The 21,419-nt window shown below is 48.1% G+C and overlaps 1 protein-coding gene across 1 annotated transcript in view; it reads right to left on the bottom strand.

Moving 5' to 3' along the window:
- Window positions 1-21,419, bottom strand: part of MYO7B (myosin VIIB) — a 101,076-nt gene that overhangs the window by 65,911 nt on the left and 13,746 nt on the right. The window contains exons 2-6 of the mRNA XM_050752579.1: window positions 12,902-12,942; window positions 8,469-8,582; window positions 7,300-7,452; window positions 5,891-6,075; window positions 2,875-2,996 (exon numbers count right to left, since the gene is read on the bottom strand). Coding sequence (XP_050608536.1) covers window positions 2,875-2,996; window positions 5,891-6,075; window positions 7,300-7,452; window positions 8,469-8,582; window positions 12,902-12,919 — 592 coding nt within the window. The 5' untranslated portion in view covers window positions 12,920-12,942. The remainder of the gene's footprint in view (window positions 1-2,874; window positions 2,997-5,890; window positions 6,076-7,299; window positions 7,453-8,468; window positions 8,583-12,901; window positions 12,943-21,419) is intronic.

The following is a 21,419-nucleotide window of genomic DNA, read 5'->3' as shown; positions in this document are numbered from 1 at the left end:
CAGGCCGATCTTAAAATGTACTATATATGGAAAGGTAAATGATCTAGAATAGCCAAGTTTGAAAAAGAAGAACAAAATTGGAGGGCACATGCTCTCTGCTTGCACTGCTTCCCATAAGGCTACAGAAATCAAGACACTGTAGCACTGGTGAAAAGATAGACAGAGAGAGGAATTGAAGATAATAGAGAATCCAGGAACAGTCCCTTACACGGATGGTCAATTGATTTTAGACAGGGGTGCAAAGGTAAGTCGATAGAGAAAAAATAGTCTTTTTGACAAATAAGACTGGAACAATAGAGTATCTACATGAAAAACCAAAAAAAAAAAAAAGAAGAGAGAGAAAGAGAAAAAGAAAGGAAGGAAGGAGAAAAGAAGGTGAGAAAGAAAGAAGGAAGGAAAAACAGAAAAGTCTTTTTTTCTTTTATCTTTTGAGACAGTCTCACTCTGTCGCCCAGGCTGGAGTGCAGTGGTGCGATCTCAGCTCCCTGCAAACTTTGCCTCCTGGGTTCAAGCGATTCTCCTGCCGCAGCCTCCCGAGTAGCTGGGATTACAGGTGCACGCCACCATGCTCAGCTAATTTTTGTATTTTTAGTAGAGAGGGGGTTTCCCCATGTTGGCCAGGCTTGTCTTGAACTCCTGACCTCAAGCGATCTGACTGCCTCAGCTTCCCAAAGTTCTGGGATTACTGGCGTAAGCCATCACGCCCAGCCAAAAGTCTTTTTTTCTGTGCTGTGTACCTTGCACCATAGAAAAATATCAGATCACAAATGTAAATCATAAACTGGATCATCAACCTAGATATAAGATCTAAAACTACAAAACACATAGGAAAAACATAGGAGAAAATCTCTGGGTTAGGCAAAGATTTCTTAGATACAACACAAAAAAACATGACCCATAGGAGAAAAAAAAGGACAAATTGAACTTTAAAAATTTAAAACTTCTGCCCTGCAAAAGACACTGTCTAGAGAATGAAAAGACAGGCCACAAACTCGGACACAATATAACACCTGTCTTAGAAAGGACTTGTATCCAGAACACATACAAAACTCTTAAAACTCACTAGTGGCCAGGCACGGTGGCTCACGCCTGTAATCCCAACGCTTTGGGAGGCCGAGGTGGGCAGATCACCTGAGGTCAGGAGTTCAAGACCAGCCTGACTAACATGGAGAAACCCCGTCTCTACTAAAAATACAAAATTAGCCGGGCGTGGTGGCGCATGCCTATAATTCCAGCTACTCGGGAGGCTGAGGCAGGAGAATTGCTTGAACCCGGCAGATGGAGGTTGCAGTGAGCCGAGATCATGCTATTGTGTTCCAGCCTGGGCAACAAGAGCAAAACTCCGTCTCAAATAAACAAAAAACAAGCAAAAATAACTCATTAGTAAGGAAATAGACCAATTAAAGAATATGAAAGAATAGGCAAAAGATTTGAACCAACACTTCACCCGAGCAGATATACAGAGGGGAGGTAAGCATGCGGACAGACGCTAACATCCTTCGTCGTCAGGGCCATGGGAGTTACAAGCGTGCTCCACACATGTCAGAGGGCAGACCATGTCCTTCACCGTGCCAGGTGCTGGTGGGGTCACAGGACAACCAGAATGTTCCTGCTCTGCTGGTGAGAGAGCAAAATGCTGCAACCACTTTGGAAAACATTTCGGAAGTTTCTGACAAAGTAAAATGGCTCACTTGCCTTTTGAGCCAACAATTTCACTCCTGCATATTTATCCAAGGGAAAGACCTATGTGCACCCAAAAACCTGTATGTGCATGTTTATAGAGGTTTTCCTCCTAGTGGCTAAAAACGATAAACAACCCAGATGTCCTAAACGGGTGGAGAAGCTGTGGTACCTCCACACAATGGAATTCTACTCAGCATTAAAAAGGAATGAATCGCTGATGCAGGCAGCAACAAGGAAGAATCCCAAATAGCCAAGGTAACCAGACACAAAAGGCTACAAACCCTGTGATTTTACTTCTACGACATTCTGGAAAAGACAAAACTGTGAAGGGAGGCAGGGGAAAGACAAATCCGCAGTTGCCAGGGGAGGGGTCCGGAAGACGGGGTGACTATGAAGGGGCATGAGGGAAGATCTGGGGGGTGATGGGAACATTCTACTTCCTGATGATGATGGGAGCCATAGGCCTGTATGCGTTTGTCAAAACTCACGAAACTGTACGTGAAAAAGGTGAATATTTACTATATGTAAAGCAAACTTCAATTATAAAGAAACGAGAGAGACAGCAGCCGATAGCCTTGGGGCCGAGGCCATAGGCTTCCGGGCAGCCCTAACAAGACTGAGGCCGGGTCACCGGGGAGAAGGCAGGAGGCTTCTAAGGAGGAGTTTGCTCCAGAGCCCCCTGCTGGGTTGGCCGAGACTTAGATCTGCATCACAGCATGAGCCGCTCCCGACCCAAGCTGCTTCCTCTCCTTTTCCCGTTCCTAAGGGTCTGAGCAGCATCCAAGTTTGAAGACTCATCCTGCCCACTCCTGCTTCCTCCCACCTTGTCTTCTGCAGGTTTACCCCTCAATAAACCTGTTGCAGTCCTCACCCTGGCCCAGCAACTGCTTTCCAGTTCAGTTCCAGCAACCGAACCCACACATCTAGCATTTCCCAAATTGACTTGATCTTGGATCCCTTTTTAAAAAGAATACTCCTTACGATCCCGTGGAAAACACACCTATTGAAAGTTTATTAAGTCCTCAGTCTTTCCCCTTTGTGCCGCCTGGCCCCCCTATCCCTACCATGCACCCCACCCTTGTGTTTTGTGTCCCAAGGGTCTGGAGGAGTTGCTGAAAGTTTGTGGTCCCACCTGGAAGGAAGGCTCTAGTGGGGCTGGGGGAGAAGGGCAGGTCCCAGAGCGATGCTTACCCTCCAGGATAGGGTTGGCTTCCAGGACCTGCTGCTCAATCCACGAATGCTGGCCACTGACGGTGGCCATGAACTGCAGGATGAGCTTGGTGGTCTCCGTCTTGCCAGCCCCAGACTCGCCACTGCAAAAAGAGTGTGCAGGGACATGAGACCACACAACAACTATTTTTTTCAACACCTCTGAACTCTCCTACAAACCCCAGTCCTGCTTTCTCTAGCCAGTCTGACAAGGATGGCCTCTCCCCTGCAGATATCCCACTGCATTGAAGCCCTGAAGTCCCCTGTGGGTCTCAGGCTGCCTGTGTTGTACACGCTATTGTGTTTGTCTTTTCTTCTCTGCTCGGCTGCAAGCTCCTTGGCACACTCGGATCTGATTCATTGCAGGGTCAGCACCACAGTGCCCAGGACATACAGAAGGCTGAGTGAGATGACTCAATGTCTTCCTAATGAAAGCGTGGCCCACAGGCCAGCAGCAGGCTCAGAATGCAGATGCCCAGGTCACACAGGCTCTGTTGATCAGAATCTGCATTTTCACAGGATCCCCAGAGGATTCCTACACTTTAGAATTTGCATAGCAGACTCCCACAGTCCCATTATCCAGCTTCAACTCCTAGCCAATTTTGTTTCCCCTCCTGTACTATTTTAAAGCAAATCCCAGATATTGCTTCATCTGAAAATATTACCTTTTTTTTTTTTTTTTTTTTTTTTTTTTTTGAGATGGAGTCTCACTCTGTCTCCCAGGCTGGAGTGCAGTGGCATGATTTAGGCTCACTGCAACCTCTACCTCTTGGGTTCAAGTGATTCTCATGCCTTAGCCTCCCAAGTAGCTAGGATTACTGGTGCCTGCCACCACACCCAGGTAATTTTTATATTTTTAGTAGAGATAAGGTTTCACCATCTTTACCAGGCTGGTCTGAAACTCCTGACCTCAGCTGATCTGCCCGCTTCAGCCTCCCAAAGTACTAGGATTACAGGCATAAGCCACCATGCTTGGCCTGAAAATATTGTCTTTTTTTTTTTTTCTTTATTTGAGTCGGAGTCTGGCTGTTGTTGGCCTGGGCTGGAGTGCAATGGCACCATCTCAGCTAACTGCAACCTCTGCCCCCTCCAGTTCCAGCAATTCTCCTGCCTCAGCCTCCCAAGTAGCTGAGATTACAGGCGCTGGCCACCACGCCCAGCTAATTTTTATATTTTTAGTAGAGATGGGGTTTCACCATGTTGGCCAGGCTGGTCTTGAACTCCCGACCTCAGGTGATCCACCTGCCTCGGCCTCCCAAAGTGCCGGGATTACAGGCGTGAGCCACCGCACCCAGTCAAAATATTACCTTTTTTGCAAAGTTATGATCAAAATACCCACAATTACTATGCCAGCAAAGCAGAGTGAGATCAACAAACCTCCAGTGATAGCTGTGGACTCCCCTGAGTGCCTGTCAAGCGCCAGGCGTGTTTATAAACACAAGCTCATCAAATAACCTGCCATTGTAGAGACGCGGCTTAAGGGGACTTGCCCACAGCCCTGGGGGAGGAAAGGGCAGGAGGAGAATGCAATTTGACTCAAAGTGACAAGTGACGTTCTGCTCACTGCAAAGAACCAAACCTCAGGCAGCTCTTTCCTCTCCTTGCTCACACTCGGCCAGCCCTGCCAGCCTCCAGGGGGCGCCACCCTGTCAGCTCCCGGCCAGCCAGCCCGCGGCCCAGCTCTGCCGAGAGGCTTCTCGCCCTGCCTCCGGGGGCAGGTTGGGAGTTCCAGCTCTCTCCCAGGGCACCTGTCTGCTGTCTTCTCCAGAGCCCTGGGTTTGAATTCCCCACTTCAGCGCTGTGTGCCGCTGGAACAGGATCTCAGCCCCTCTGACTGTAGGTCTCTCCAGCAGTAACATGGGGCCGTATCAGGGGAATGAGAGCATCTCCTTCAGAGGGTTGCTGAGGACATGAAATGTGATCACCTGTGCCTTAGGACTTCATTCTGGTCTCTGTTCAGCATCCCGCCTCAGAGAGGCCGTGCCTGGCCTGCCCCCTACCTAACGCAGAGGCTGACATCACCCTTTCCTCTCCCCTGCCGTGTTTTACTTCAAAGCTGTTAGGACCTGCATAAAAATGCACTTATTTGTTGCCTGTCTGTCTCTGCTTCTAGAATGTAAGCTCCCTGAAGAAGGGATTCTGGTCCCTTTTGTTAGCTGCCACCTCCCCATGTTGGGACAGTGGGTGGCACACAGTTGGGGCATGACAAAAGCTCAAATGATTGAATGAAGGAAGGAATGAATGAGTGACTCTACTGGAGCACCAAGCAAGGTGCCTGGGAGCCAAATTCCCACTCCACCTCCTGTTCCCTTGAACACTCCTCCTCCCGACACCAGGAGGGTCTGTGGTCACTGGTAGAGAGGCCAGGCCAGGCAGGGAGTCTCTGAAGCAGCCAGGACCTGGACTGGAGGGGACACTTTCCTTCTGGTCCCCTGGTGACCTGAGAGCTGCCCCCTGGAGCTGCTGCTCCTCTGTCCTCACCTGGGGCCTGCCTTGAGATTTTTTTTGCGTGGGTCCTCAGCTGTTGAACTCCTGCATCTTCAAGTGCCTAACCTGGGTCCCGTACCTTTTTCTTTTTTTATTTTTACAGAGATAGGGTCTCGCTACATTGTCCAGGCTGGTCTCAAATTCCCAGCCTCAAGGAATCCTCCTGCTTTGACCTCCCAAGTCACTGGGATTATAGGCATGAGCTACCATGCCCGACCCCTGAGGCCCATTTCTAAAGGAACCCAGCCCAACTTCCTTCCTTGACTCAGTAAACCGTTATTAGAGGCTGGGCAGTCCAGTCCCTGGTGACACGATGAAAGCCTAGGTTCTGAAGGAAGGAAGCTTTGGAGGAACTGCTCGGGGTGCAGGGTAGCTGGGGCCATTGTGTGCTGTGGAGAAGGGTGTGTGCCATGGAGTAGGGAGAGCTCCTGCCTTGCCCAACTTGGCAGGCGTGCTGTGGGGAGCAGTTCAGGGAGATGCCTGGAGGCGGTGCCTGACCCCTCTGCCTCACCTGATGATGCAGCACTGGTCCCTCTTGTTCCTCTTCATGTTGAAGTAGCAGTTGTTGGCGATGGCAAAGACGTGCGGCGGCAGCTCGCCCATGTGGCGGCTGTAGTAGAGCTGTACCTGCTCCAGGGTGTAGAGCGGCAGCACCTGGAACGGGTTCACGGCCACCAGGATGGAGCCTGTGTACGTCTGGGAAGGGAGCAGGTGGTCAGTGCCCTCTGCCCCTGGCAGAGATACTCAGCCTTGGCCCTGCCCCCAGGGAGTTATCAGGGCTGCTGACTTTGGTGGGGAAGTAGAGTCTGATTCTGGGCCAGGGAGATAAGACATTCGGCTGTGCAGGTCCTTCCTATGGGAAGACGAGATGTCCACCAGGAAGGTGAGCTCCCGGGGGACATATTTCCAGGAAGATCAAATGTTCACTGTACCTTGCCTGGTACTTAGAAGGGGCTCGATAAAAATGGACTAAGTATGAAATGGGTTTTCACGTGCATCCCGCAAGGGCTTTCATATAGGCTGGTCAACAAGTGACCCTCACGGACCCCAACCACAAATTCTGTGTGCTCCTGGGACCTCCGCCCTGGATCAGCTGCCCATCTGGAGCCCCCACCCGGCCCCACTGCCCCTCAGTGGGTGGGGCAGGCAGAGTCTGCACAATACGCCACACGACCATGGCACCCTGGTTTTCACTTTAGGAAAGGAGAGGACGTGCCCTCTGGCTTCAGGCTGTGCCACCAGATGAGGAGTGCAGGCACAAGCCCTTTGGAAGCACAAGCTACCTTCCTCTGAACAGCCCAGAAGGGCCGGTCAGAACCAAGCCAGCCACCCTCCAACCAGAGAGGCCCCGGCAGGCAGTGGCTTCTGCAGGCCACACATACTTAGGCCGAGCTGGTGTCGGTTTGGAAATACCACCTCCCCTGGAAAAATCTGCATTGGAACCAGGATGAGAGCTTCAGGCTGGGGTGAACCTCCATCCAGGCCAGGTTTGCGGGGAGGGCCCACATCCACCCCCATGGCCCCCTCGTCTGGTGAATCAGGATCTTGGGATCCTGGCTGTCATGGGACTCACTCTTGGGAGGCCAGGAGCTCTCTGTCTGGTGACCCTGTCTCTACAACATGCTTGGGATGGAGAGGGCAGAGGACAATGGCCACCTGATGGCCATCTGCAGCCCTCACTGAGCACGGACTGTGCCAGGCACTGTGCTGTCACTCTATGCAGCGGCTTCCTCCCCTCCAGGGTGGGATCGCCCCGTTTGGGACTGGGCAGCAGAGATTGGGAAAAGTTAGGCACCTCGCCCACCTCCCCCAGTGAGGGCATGGGGGGGCAGTGCCCCCGTGCATCATTTTCTTCTCCCTGTCCAGGAGGTCGGCACCTGTGAGGGGCTCCCCTGTGGACACAGGGCTGGGGAGACTCACGTAGATCTTGTGCTGCTGGTAGCGGATCAGGAGGTTGTGCACCATGCCCGCCTCGTTCAGGTCGCCCAAGCGGATCATGTCGTCCACGCCCTGGACTGAGTTGGGGTGCATGGGGCTAAGGACACCAAAGTCCTCTGCTCGGATCCAGTGTTCCTGGAACAACGGGTGCAGACTCCCCTGAGGCGTGGCCTCCATCCCCGTGGCCAGCCTGCCACACCCTCCCCTCCAAGTTCTCAGCAGCAAAGTGGCCTTCGGGGTCACAGATCAGCTGACCTGGGGCGGTGGCCAGCCTCCGGCCAGGGTCAGTCTATGACAAGGCTCAAGGGACTCCTGTGGCAGAATCAGGTCCATCTATGACTGGATCAGCATGGGTCTAGGGCCCAGGGTTAAGGTGTAGCTGGAGCTAGGGCTGAATTTCAGACCAGGGACAAAGGAGCTTGTAGCCAGAAGTTAGATTTAGGGTCAGGTTGCAGCTGGGAGCCTTGCAGGTTGTTAGAATAAGAGTGTGCAAGTGAAAGTTTTTTTTTTTTTTTTTTTTTAAAAACTACAGTGTTACACAAATAGAAGATATTGTTATTATTTTACTGACTTCCATCATCCGGATCTCACAGGTCACAGCCTAGAAACTTTTCTTTGGAGGCTAAGGCTGCAGCACCCAGCTGAGCAGAGAGGACAATCTGAGGAGCTAAGTGACCAGCTGGACACTCCATGGTAAGCCCTTCCCCGCTCACCACCTAGCTGGTCCTGACCCCTCTTGTGGACGAGCTGGTCACCCCTGGGCACTCCAGGTTGCTGGCCTCTCACTTGTGCGTTTTGCCGCTTCCTGCCCCTCCACACACCTTCCTCACCCACCTTTCCCCCTTGCCAGTTTCATTTTGCAAACCGGCTTTCTGCCCCTCTGGTCCTTCCAGAGCCCCTTTCCCACTTCTCCACTTCCTGGTCCCCTAATTCTCTTCATTTCCCTGGACTGCAACTCTTGAAACGTTCCCCAGGACACAGAAGCCGTGTTCACCATGGCAGGACTCCACCGTGATCTGTCCTGCCACCCAGGTCCCCACTTGGCCTTGGAGCCCCTGGTGTTAGGGAGAGGCTCCACAGGGTGGGGAGGGCTCTGGGGCCCTGGATGTGGGGGCAGGCCGGGGCCCAGAGGAAAGCCCCAGAACACTGACCTTGCCCTCGTCATCTTCAACCAAGATCTTGCCTGGCTTTGTCTCTTTGATGATGCCTCCAATGGCCACTCCAGTCTTGTGGGTGGAGGGAGGCTCCAGCCACACGTGGTCACCCTGGAGGGCAGACAGAAGACAGTGGTGTGATCCCCGCTCTCTCTTCCCCTCCCTGCTGGATACTTACCTCTCTGTAGGGCTTTGCCTTCCAGCCCAGAGTTCCCAAGGTGGCTGGAGCTTGTCTCTCCTTTCTTCTCCTCCCCTCTTCCCATTCCTCTCCAATCTCTCTTTCTCCCTCTCTCTCCTAGCCCCTGTTTCCTTTGATCGTGTGTCACCTGCCCTGCTCACTGAGCAGGTACCAAGCGCCTGTACAGCTTCTCTCCATGTCTTTGTCTTGTCTGGGACAGTAAGCTGACAAGAACAGGAGCTCCGGTCTCACCACTGAACCTCTCATAATGAAAAAGAAACTCGGCAACTATTTAGGAAGGTGGCGTGGCTGAGTGGTTAAAAGAGAAAGTGCTTCTCAAGCTTGATGACGATAGCAAGAGTTGCATCTTCTCAGAAATCACCTGCAAGCAATAGGAGGATAAGAAACAGAAACAAATGCTAGGAGACACAGGAGGAAGTTGAAAAGGTGGCCCCAGCTGTAGATTCCAGAAAGAGAGGGCAAAGTTCAATTCTCCAAGGCAGCAGCCCATCCTGGCGTGCAAAAGCAGCATGACTTGCTGCAGCAGCAGGAGCACGGGCACAAGGTGGCAGTCGGAGCTTGCCTGGCCTGCCTCGGTTCTAAGAAACAGACCATATTTGCAGGTCTGCCATATTTGCAGGAAGCAGTCTCTCTGTGGGGTGGGAAAAGAGAAGCCTTGCCCCGTGAAAAGCTCTGCAGTACCCAGATCTATTGGGTGGGAGAAGCAACGACTAAAAACTCGTATGTGAGATTTCTGCTAGCCTGCACTGTGGCACTGACCCCGCACGAACCTCCTTCTAATCCAAGAGAGCTCACCCCATCTGAAGAGAAGTAATCCAAAAGGAAGCAGCACAGGTCTGTGTTCGGAGGTACTGAAACCCAAGAGGAGGAAGGGAGCAAATAACACTTAGCAAAAGAGAAATAACTGCCACAGAGCCGTGGGAAGTTGTGACTGAATATTTCACCATCATTTACAAAAACTGACCAAAGATTAGGTCAGAGGCAGAAAAGCCCAGGAATTAGATGGGGGAAAACTGAGAAAAAAGATGAGACGTGAGTTGGCAGAGCTGAATGAAAAAATGGAGGAAATGAAAGAAATGCGCAACAGAATGAAAACAAAATTGGAAACTGTGGGAGAACATGCCTTGATTAGAAAAACATGGGAAGAATCATAAACGGTAGGAAGGAGAAAAGTCAGCAAAATGATATAGAAATTTTTTAAAAATTAGAATTAGGGGCTGGGTGTCGTGGTTCACACCTGTAATCCCAGCACTTTGGGAGGCCAAGACAGGCCAGGAGTTTGAGAACAGCCTGGCCAACATGGAGAAACCCTGCCTCTACTAAAAAAATACAAAAATTGGCTGGGCGCGGTGGCTCACGCCTGTAATCCAGCACTTTGGGAGGCCGAGGCAGGCGGATCACAAGGTCAGGAGTTCAAGACCAGCCTGGCCAACATAGTGAAACCCCATCTCCACTAAAAATACAAAAATTAGCCAGGTGTGGTGGCACATGCCTGTAGTCCCAGCTACTCGGGAGGCTGAGGCAGGAGCATTGCTTGAACCCGGGAGGCGGAGCTTGCAGTGAGCCAGGATCGCACCCCTGCACTCCAGTGGGCAACAGTGCAAGACTCCATCTCAAAAAAAAAAAAAAAAAAAAAAAAAGCTAGGCGTGGTGGTGGGCCCCTGTAATCCCAGCTAATCAGGAGGCTGACGCACGATACTGCCTGAATCTGGGAGGTGGAGGTTGCAGTGAGCTGTGATCGCACCACTGCACGCCAGCCTTGCTGACAGAGTGAGACTCTGTCAAAAAAGAACACACAAATAAAAAATAAAATAAAATTAGAATTAGGAAGAAGATCGCTATAGAAGATGGGCAAAAATATAAATAAACCTCATTATATGGACTGAATTGTGTCCCTCCAGAATTCATATAGTGAAGCCCCAACTCCTGACATGACAATATTTGCAGATAAGGCCTTTGAGGAGGTAATTAAGGTTAAATAAGGTCCTAAGGGTGTGGTCCTAATCCAACAGGACTGGTGTCTGTAAAAAAGGAAGAGGCACCAGAGTGAGATGCACGCATGCTCTCTCTCTTCTCTCTCCCTGTCTCTCTCTCTCTCTGCTTTTCTCTCTCCCTCTCCTCACCCCACAGCACAGAAGAAAGGCTATGTGAAGGGATAAAATGAGAAGACAGCCATCTACAACCCTAAGGCACTTTAACCTTGGACTTCCAGCTTCCAGGACCGTGAGAACACAAATGTCTGTGGTTTAGGCCACCCAGGCTGTGACACCTTGTTACGGCAGTCCAAGCTCCAGTGAAGTCAGATAGACCTGGCTGGGTTCTAATCCCTACTCTGTATTCCAGGAGTTATACGGCCTTGGGAAAGTCACTTCACAGCTCTGAACCTTAACTTCCTTATCTGTTGAAAGGGGCCTGCTTCACAGGGCTGCGGTGAAGATGGAGTGCCCTATGGCAGGGAGCCTCCATAGCGTCCAGCACGGAGGGCACCACAGAGGACTCAACAACCCTCTGAAAGACTTATTCATTAAAAAGATGACCACTCTGCACTTTGGGAGGCCGAGTTGGGCGGGCAGATCACCTGAGGTCAAGAGTTCGAGACAAGCCTGGCCAACGTGGTGAAACCCTGTCTCTACTAAAAATACAAAATTAACCGGGCGTGGTGGTGGGTGCCTGTAGTCCCAGCTACTCGGGAGGCTGAGGCGGGAGGATTGCTTGAACCTGGGAGGCTGAGGTTGCAGTAAGCTGAGAGATGACTCTCCTCTCAAAGACTTACATTGTCTGAAGAGAGAGCGGGCCTGCAATTGTAATTGTGAGTAATAGGGCCCTGAGAGGTGTTTTTCTAAACTCTGCTTGCCGTTAGTGGCATCCCCAGAGGGAGTCTGGCGTTGATGCATCCCACGGCACATTCCTTTGTGAAATGCTTTGCTTTGTCTTAAAATCACACCATGCTCCAAGGTGGAGCCATGCTCTCAGGTTTGCAACTTAGTTACCAGAAGCCTCACAACCTGACGTTTGAGACCACGCGTGTCCTCTCTACAGCCTAAAACAGCCTAAGCTCTATTCTGTAATTGAAAACAAGGAGCCAATCTTGGCTGTCCATTCTGTGAGTCCGATGCTGCCAGGCTTAGTGGCAGCGCCAGGGGCTCCTGCGTGTTGAAGCACACTCCTCTCAGCAGTGTGCTCCAGCAGCCAGGAACGATGTCCTGTGTGGCTTTGCAATCAGGAGAACATTTGGGGCATTTTCTTATCAAAGAGCACTTTGCAGCACTATCCTGCTCTCCTGGACTCTGGGGGGCATGGGGCAAGGGTGGAAATGTGGAGGGCAGGGAAGGATGCACAGGCTGGTTTGGGACCTCTGCTCTCTGGGCTCTCCAGCCTCTGAGCTCTCCACGCGCCGTGGCAGGGCAGGGCAGTTCCCCAGGGTCTACGTTGATTCAACAGTAAATGCAAAACTCTTCTGCTTTCTTCCTATGCAGGAGCCATCCCTTGGCCACCGGAACACAGGAATATTTGTTGAGTGAAGGAAACACGATGCAGAGTCCAAAGTGGTGATTCAGACCTGGGTTTCAGTCCTACCCATGCCCACAGTTCCCCAGTTCCCTGTTTTCTCTGGGGGAGCTCCCTGCAACTGCCACAGTGAGACAACTGGGAAATCCCTTCGTTGGCTGGGCAACGCGGCTCACGCCCAGCACTTTGGGAGGCCAAGGCGAGTGGATTGCTTTGAGCTCAGGAGTTCAAGACCAGCCTGGGCAACATGGTAAAGCCCCGTCCCTACAAAAAATACAAAAATTAGCTGGGTGTGGTGGCATGCACCTGTGGTCCCAGCTACTCAGTAGGCTGAGGTTGGAGGATCACTTGAACCTGGGAGGCAGAGGTTGCCGTGAGCTGAAATCACGCCACTGCACTCCAGCCTGGGTGACAGAGAGAGAATCTGTCTGGAAAAAAAAAGAAAAGTAAAGAAAAGAAACCCCTTTGTCAAGACAAAGGGACATGTTAAGCCCTGCATGAAAGCGAGGGATAACTATACATGACTACATGTATTGCCGAGGCCAGTGGTTGGCCAAACTTGTTTTCTTGAGATGCGAGAATCTGTCGTGTTTCCTGAACTCACCTGTCTCTGGTATTTTCCTATGGGGTCTCCTTGCCTTTCCTCTCTTTCCTTGGGAGCGATTCAACTTGGCCTTGAGTAACTTACACCAATAACCCCTAGATCAAATCATACAATTCTTACCAGCCTGAACCCCGACATCCTGAGTCAGCAGTTCCACACACCTGTATGGAGAGAGAAAGCAGAACGTTAGCTCCATGCGCACCCCCGATAGGAGCCCCTGGAGCACAGGAACTGGGCTTGTTCACCAACACTACCCTAAGGTCCCGGTATGGGACCTGGCTCAGAAACAATGCTGAATAAATGGATGAATGAGTCACAGTCCTGGCCCAAGTACAAGAGCTGTTCTCAGCTTCTTCAGTCTTTACTGCAGACATATTTCATACTCAGTCCTGGGCTTGATACAGGGAGTAGGTGGTTCCCTGTCATCCCGAAGCCTCAATTTTATCTGGTCAGATATCCATGAAAACCAGTCATCATCACAAACCCTGGGAAGTGCTCAGGTAAGCAGCCACTGGAGCTACAGACACAACTTTAAACCTCACAGCACTGCAGAAGGTGCGTGTTCCCTCACTTTAGACATTGGACTCAATGCAGGAAATGCCACGCAGTTAATTAGTAGCACAGCTGGGAATCAAACCCGGATCTGCCTCCTTTCAAACCTGTCCCCAGCACCTGGTGGTTCTAGAAGGAGCAGGCAGTCAGGCCCAAGTAGGCAGCCAGGTCCAGCAGGAGGAGGAGCGGGGAGGAGCCCACTTGTCCCATCTAAAGGAGGAAACCCTGAGTTACCCTGACTGAGTGCTGGTATTTTCCCCTTCCCTGTGAGTAGTGCAAGGTGGGTACCAGGTCTATTGCTGAGTTCTTTAGTGGTGATTTGTGGGATTTTGGTGCACCCATCACCAGATAAATATACACTGAACCCAATTTGTAGTCTTTCATTCCTCACCCCCTTCCTTCCCTTTCCCCCCGAGTCCCCAAAGCCCATTGTATCATTCTTATGCCTTTGCATCCTCATAGCTTAGCTCCCACTTATAAGTGAGAACATAGAATGTTTGGTTTTCCATTCCTGAGTTACTTCAGTTAGAATAATAGTCTCCAATCCCATCCAGGTTGCTGTGAATGCCATTAATTCATTCTTTTTATGGCTGAGTAGTATTCCGTCATACATATGTATGCCATATATATGATATATGTCTATATATATATGATATATCGATATCATAGTTTCTTTATCCACTTGTTCATTGATAGGCATTTGGGCTGGTTCCACATGTTTGCAATTGTGAATAGTGCTGCTATAAACATGTGTGTGCAAGCATCTTTTTCGAATAATGAGTTCTTTTCCTCTGGGTAGATATCCAGTAGTGGGACTGATGGATCAAATGGTAGTTCTACGTTTAGTTCTTTAAGGAATCTCCACACTGTTTTCCACAGTGGCTGTACTAGTTTACATTCCCACCAGCAGTGTAGAAGCATTCCCTTTTCACCACATCCATGCCAACATCTATCATTTTTTGATTTTTTGATTATGGCCACTCTTGCAAGAGTAAGGTGGTGTTGCGTTGCAGTTTCGATTTGTATTTCCCTGATCATCGGTGATGTTGAACATTTTTCCTTGTTTGTTGGACATTTGTATATCTTCTTTTGAGAATTGTCTATTCATAACCTCAGCCCACTTTTTGATGGGATTGTTTGTTTGTTTGCTTTCTTGGTAATTTGTTTGAGTTCCTTGTGGATTCTGGATATTAGTCCTTTGTCAGATGCGTAGTTTGTGAAGATTTTCTCCCACTCTGTGGGTTGTCTGTTTGCTCTGCTGACTGTTTATTTTGCTGTGCAAAAGTTCTTTAGTTTAAGTCCCACCTATTTATCTTTGTATTTGTTTCATTTGTTTTTGGGTTCTTGGTCATGAAATCTTTGCATAAGCCAATGTCTAGAAGCGTTTTTCTGATGTTATATTCTAGAATTTTTATAGTTTCAGGTCTTAGATTTAAGTCCTTGATCCATCTTGAGCTGATTTTTATATAAGGTGAGAGATGAGGATTCAGTTTCATTCTCCTACCTGTGGCTTTTCAATTATCCCAGCACCATTTGTTGAATAGGGTGTCATTTCCCCACTTTATGTTTTTGTTTGCTTTGTTAAAGATCGGTTGGCTGTAAACAGTTGGGTTTATTTCTGGGTTCTCCATTCTGTTCCATTGGTCTATATGACTATTTTTATACCAGTCTCACAAAAGGGGGAGAGAACTACATCAGGAGAACACCCCATGGGACAAAAGGATCTGAATAGCAACCTTGACTCCCAGAACTTCCCTCTGACATAGGCTACCCAAATGAGAAGGAACCAGAGAAACAATTCTGGTAATACGACAAAATAAGGTTTTTTAACACCCCCAAAAAATCACACCAGCTCACCAGCAGTGGGTCCAAACCAAGAAGAAATCCCTGACTTACTTGAAAAAGAATTCAGAAGGTCAATTATTAAGCTAATCAAGGAGGCACCAGAAAAAGGTGAAGTCCAATTTAAGGAAATCAAGAAAATGATACAAGAAATGAGGGGAGAAATCTTCAGTGAAACAGAGAGCATAGACAAAAAACAATTGCAACTTCAGGAAACAGGGGACACACTTAGAGAAATGCAAAATGTTCTGGAAAGTCTTAGCAATAGAATCAAACAAGCAGAAGAAAGAACTGCAGAGTTTGAAGACAAGCTCTGAATTAACCCAATTCAGAATTAGCCCAATTCAACAAAGACAAAGAAAAAAGAATTTTAAAAAATGAACAAAGCCTCCAAGAAGTTTGGGATTATGTAAGACAACCAAACCTAAGAATAATTTGCATTCCTGAGGAAGATGAGAAATCTAAAAGTTTGGAAAACATTTTTTGGGGAAGAATCAAAGAAAACCTCCCTGGCCTTGCTAGAGGCCTAAACATCCAAATACAAGAAAGAACACCTGGGAAATTCATCGCATAAAGATCATCATCTAGGCACATTGTCATCTGGTTATCTAAAGTCAAGACAAAGGAAAGTATCTTAAGAGCTGTGAGGCAGGCCGGGCGCGGTGGCTCAAGCCTGTAATCCCAGCACTTTGGGAGGCCAAGACGGGCGGATCACGAGGTCAGGAGATCGAGACCATCCTGGCTAACATGGTGAAACCCCGTCTCTACTAAAACAATACAGAAAAACTAGCTGGGCGAGGTGGCGGGCACCTGTAATCCCAGCTACTCAGGAGGTTTAGGCAGGAGAATGGCATAAACCTGGGAGGTGGAGCTTGCAGTGAGCTGAGATCTGGCCACTGTACTCCAGCCTGGGCGACAGAGTGAAACTTCGCCTCAAAAAAAAAAAAAAAAAAAAAAAAAAAGAGCTGTGAGGCAAAAGCACCAGGTAACTTATAAAGGAAAACCTATCAGATTAACGCAGATTTCTCAGTAGAAACACTACAAGCTAGAAGGGATTGGGACCCTATCTTCAGTCTCCTTAAACAAAACAATTATCAGCCAAGAATTTTGTATCCAGCAAAACTAAGCTTCATAAATGAAGGAAAGATAGTCTTTTTCAGACAAACAAATGCTGAGAGAATTTGCCACTACCAAGCCAGCACTACAAGAACTGCTAAAAAAGTTCTAAATCTTGAAACAAATCCTGGAAACACATCAAAACAGAGCCTCTTTAAAGCATGAATCTCACAGGACCTATAAAACAAAAATAGAATTAAAAGGTATACAGGCAACAAATAGCATGATGAATGGAATAGTACCTCACATTTCAATACTAATGTTGAATGTAAATGGCCTAAATGTGCCACTTAAAAGATACAGAATGGCAGAATAGATACGAATTCACCAACCGAGCATCTGCTGCCCTCAGGAAAATCACCTGACACAGAAGGACTCACATAAACTTAAAGTAAAGGTGTGGAAAAAGACATTCTATGTAAACGGACACCAAATGTGAGCAGGAGTAGCTATTCTTATATCAGACAAAACAAACTTTAAAGCAACAGCAGTTAAAAAAGACAAAGAGGGATACTATATAGTGATAATAGGCCTTGTCCAACAGGAAAATATCACAATCCTAAATGTATATGCACCTAACACTGGAGCTCCCAAATTTATGAAACAATTACTACTAGACCTAAGAAATGAGACAGACAGCAACACAATAATAGTGGGGGACTTCAATATGCCACTGACAAGCACTAGACAGGTCATCAAGACAGAAGTCAACAAAAAAAAAAAACAATGGATTTAAACTATACCCTGGAACAAATGGACTTAACAGGTATTTACGAACATTCTACCCAACAACCACAGTATGTACATTCTATTCCTCAGTGTATGGAATTTTCTCCAAGATAGACCATATGATAAGCCACAAAACAAGTCTCAACAAATTTAAGAAAATTGAAATTATATCAGGAACTCTCTCAGACCACAGTGGAATAACCTGGAAGTCAATTCCAAAAGGAACCTCCAAAACCATGCAAATACATGGAAATGAAATAACTGGCTCCTGAATGATCACTGGGTCAACAATGAAATCAAGATAGAAATTTAAAAATTCTTCAAACCAAACGATAATAGTGACACAACCTATCAAAACCTCTGGGATACAGCAAAGGTGATGCTAAGAGGAAAGTTTATAGCCTTAAATACCTACATCAAAAAATCTGAAAGAGCACAAATCTAAGGTCACATCTCAAGGAACTGGAGAAACAAGAACAAACCAAATCCAAACCCAGCAGAAGAAAGGAAATAACCAAGATCAGAGCAGAACTAAATGAAATTGAAACAACAACAACAACAAAACCCACAGAAGATAAATGAAACAAAAAGCTGGTTCTTTGAAAAGATAAATAAAATTGATAGACCATTAGCAAGATTAACCAAGAAGAGAAAAGATCAAAATAAGATCAATTAGACGGCCGGGTGCAGTGGCTCACACCTGTAATCCCAGCACTTTGGGAGGCTAAGGCAAGGGGGGGTCACGAGGTCGGGAGTTCAAGATCAGCCTGGCCAAGATGGTGAAACTCTGTCTCTACTAAAAATACAAAACATTAGCCAGGCATGGTGGTGGACACCTGTAATCCCAGCTACTTGGGAGGCTGAGGCAGGAGAATCGCTTGAACCCAGGAGGCAGAGGTTGTGGTGAGCTGAGATTACGCCATTGCACTCCAGCCTGGGCAACAAGAGCGAAACTCCATCTGAAAATAAACAAATAAATAAAAATAATAAATAAATAAATGTGATACACCACATAAATAGAATTAAAAACAAAAGCTACATGAACATCTCAATAGATGCAGAAAAAGTATTTGACAAAATCCAGCATCCGTTTATGATTAAAACCCTTAGCAAAATCAGCATACAAGGGACATACCCTAATGTAATAAAAGCCATCTATGACAAACCAACAGCCAACATAATACCGACTGGGGAAAAGTTGAAAGCATTCCCTCTGAGAACAGGAACAAGACAAGGATGGCCACTCTCACCACTCCTCTTCAACATAGTACTGGAAGTCCTAGCCAGAGCAATAAGACAAGAGAAAGAAATAAAGTGCATCCAAATCAGTAAAGAGGAAGTCAAACTCTTGCTGTTTGCTAACAATATGATTATATACCTGGAAAACCCTAAAGATTCCTCCAAAAAGCTCCTAGAACTGATAAATGAATTCAACAAAGTTTCAGGATACAAAATTAACATACACAAATCAGTAGCTCTGCTGTACACCAAAAGTGACCAAGCTGAGAATCAAAACAAGAACTCGACTTCTTTTACAATAGCTGCAAAAAAATAAAATAAAATACTTAGGTGTATACCTAACCAAGGAAGTGAAAGGCCTCTACAAGGAAAACTATAAAACATTGCTGAGAGAAATCATAGACAACACAAACAAATGGAAACACATCCCATGCTCATGGATGGGTAGAATCAACGTTGTGAAAATGACCATACTGCCAAAAGCAATTTACAAATTCAAGGCAATTCCCATCAAAATACCACCATCATTCTTCTCAGAACCAGAAAAAACAATCGTAAAATTCATATGGAACCAAAAAAGAGCCCACATAGCCAAAGCAAGACTAAACAAAAAGAACAAATCTGGAGGTATCCCATTACCTGAATTCAAACTATCCTATAAGGCCATAGCCATCAGTCAATACTTGTCCAGCAAAAGCGGATGAAGGCCTTGGAGAGGATGTGACTTTGACAATGGCTTTGATGGATGAGTGAGGATGCACAGTGGCAGAGGCAGCTGTGAGAAGAAATGCTTCTGTCCCTGTTTTACAGGTGAGAAAATTGAGGCTGAGAAATGCTGAGACTTTGCAGAGGCTATGCAGCTAGTAAGCAAAGAAGGGGAATTTTCTCCCCAGCTCCAAAATCCCTCCTCTTTGCCCCACATCCTCTGCTTTGGGAATGTTTAAGAACCTGTATAAAAAATGCAGAGAATGCCTGTTACGTAACTGAATCCCGGCTCCCAGACAGCTCTTTCAGAGGGTGGCAGGTGGGAAAAGACACAGGGGGAATTGCCCTGCCTCTGGCTACCCGTTGTTGCTTCCAGATTCTGGATTCTCCCTCCCATGTGGAAGTTTGAGGCCCACCCGTGGTCCTGAACTGACTGGCCTTTAGCCCTCCTCCCCCGCACAGCATCTGACCTCCAAGCATGTCCCATCATTCCTCTCCAGACACCAGGATCTGCCTCACAAGAGCCCCCATGTTGGTCCTGCCACTCCCCACATGGCCTGTCACATACCATAGACGTCCACTCCTCTGACCCCCAACCCTAGGGACCCCCACTCCATGGCTTGCCTGGTCTTCCCACAGCCCAGAACTGCTCCACTTCAGAAGCTGTGGCCTCCACCGCCCCTCCCCACCACGACCCGCCCTGGCCCCAGCTGGCTCCTGTGAGCAACTGGTTCTCATTCCATCATGACCCCTTGGTCCTTCCATGTCTCCTCCGTCTACCAACCCACCTCCTGGCTTCATTTCCATCCCCAACTAGCCTGGAAATCTTTTTGGAGTGAAAGTGGTCAGATCAACGCTTGTGAATGGAATACAAAAATAAAATACATATTGAAACACCCTTACTGTACCCCACACGTAATAATTGATGTACAATTATTATGCATCAATTAAAAAAAATTAAAAGGCCCAAAGAAAAGAAAATACAAGAAGCACAATTTTTTTTTTCCAAACGCCAACTTGAACCAGAGGGAAGCATACATGACGTGGGCCCCTGTGGTCCGTCGCCCTCCTGAGAATACTGTGATTTCCCTTGAACTGATTCCTGATCTCTCCTTGCAAAGTTCCTGCCTTGGAGCTGAGCAGGGCTGGGGATGCATTCCACCCCCTTACAGACAGGGGCAGGGTGGTCTCACGGCCTGCACCTCCGCTAGGCCTTCGGCAGCGTCCAGGGATCCTTCTTTAGGCCCCGGTCAGCCGTTTCTGCCAAAATCCCTGTTTCAAAGCTCCTTTCCACCACTCATTCTGCAGAATGCCTTCACCTGTTTGACTGAAACAAGAGAGAAACCACATTCAGCTTCCAACTCTGCCACTCCCTGTCTCCTCCGTACCTCTGCAGACTCAGATGACTGCCCAGGGGCAGGGAACCCTGACAGCCCACACAAATCCTTCCAGCCCTGCCTTCTCTAGCCTCTGCTTTTAAAGCCCTTGCTTTATCAATTACTGTAGTGGTTTAATGTATGTCCCCAAATTATTTGACACATCTCCCTTCACAAGATAGAGACTAATTCACCTCACCTCAAGTGTAGACTTAGTGATTTGCTTTTGTCAAATAGAATAAAGTAGATGGAATGGAGTAGAGGCCTGGGGAGCCTGGAGGTTGTGAGGATGCTCAAACAGCCCGAAGGAGAGGCCCGTGTGGTGAGAACTTAGGGCCCCAGTTAATAGCTGTGTGATCTTGGAAGGGACCCTCCAGCCCCAGTTGTGGCTTCAGATCACCGCAGCTCAGCCAACATTCTGATGATAACTTTATAGTCAACAACAGGTTAGGACGCAGACATGCAGAGGGAAGACCGTGTGAAGAGGTGGCAAGAGGACAGATGGCCATGCCCACATCTGCAAACCAAGGAGAGATGCTTGGAAGAACACAACCCTGCTGACACCCTGATTTTGTATTTCCAGCCTCCAGAACAGTGGAGAATACACTTTTCCATTGTTTAAGCCCCACCCCCACCCCATCCTCAGTCTGCAGTATTTGGTTATGGCAACCCAAGCAACTACTACAAACCCTATGAGGGTCCCTGGGCCAGAACCACCCAGATGAGCTGCTCTTAGATTTCTGACCCCAAAACCTGTGTGAGATAATAAATATTTGTTATTCTGAGCTGTTAAAGTTTGGGATAACTTGTTCTGCAGTGACGAGTGACGAGTACATTATCCTCCCCTCACATCTTCGTCCTCTCCCACTCTCCTGGTCCTTTGCCCTCTGGATAGTGATAAGCTCACGTCTTGTCTATCTTAATATGCATTTTCTTGGCCTCACCGTCCCCATTCAGCTTTCGTACCCTCCTCCTCCTTGGGTTTGCTCCACAGCCAATTTGCCTGAAGCAGCCACTCCATAATACCGCCTCCACCTTCTCACCTTTCATGCCTTCCTGCCGATCTCTCTTTGCTCCTA

Source organism: Macaca thibetana, chromosome 12, assembly GCF_024542745.1.
Source record: "Macaca thibetana thibetana isolate TM-01 chromosome 12, ASM2454274v1, whole genome shotgun sequence".
NCBI lineage: Eukaryota > Metazoa > Chordata > Mammalia > Primates > Cercopithecidae > Macaca > Macaca thibetana.
The sequence above is the reverse complement of the archived record's forward strand: the minus strand, read 5'-3'. Positions and strand labels throughout refer to the sequence as shown.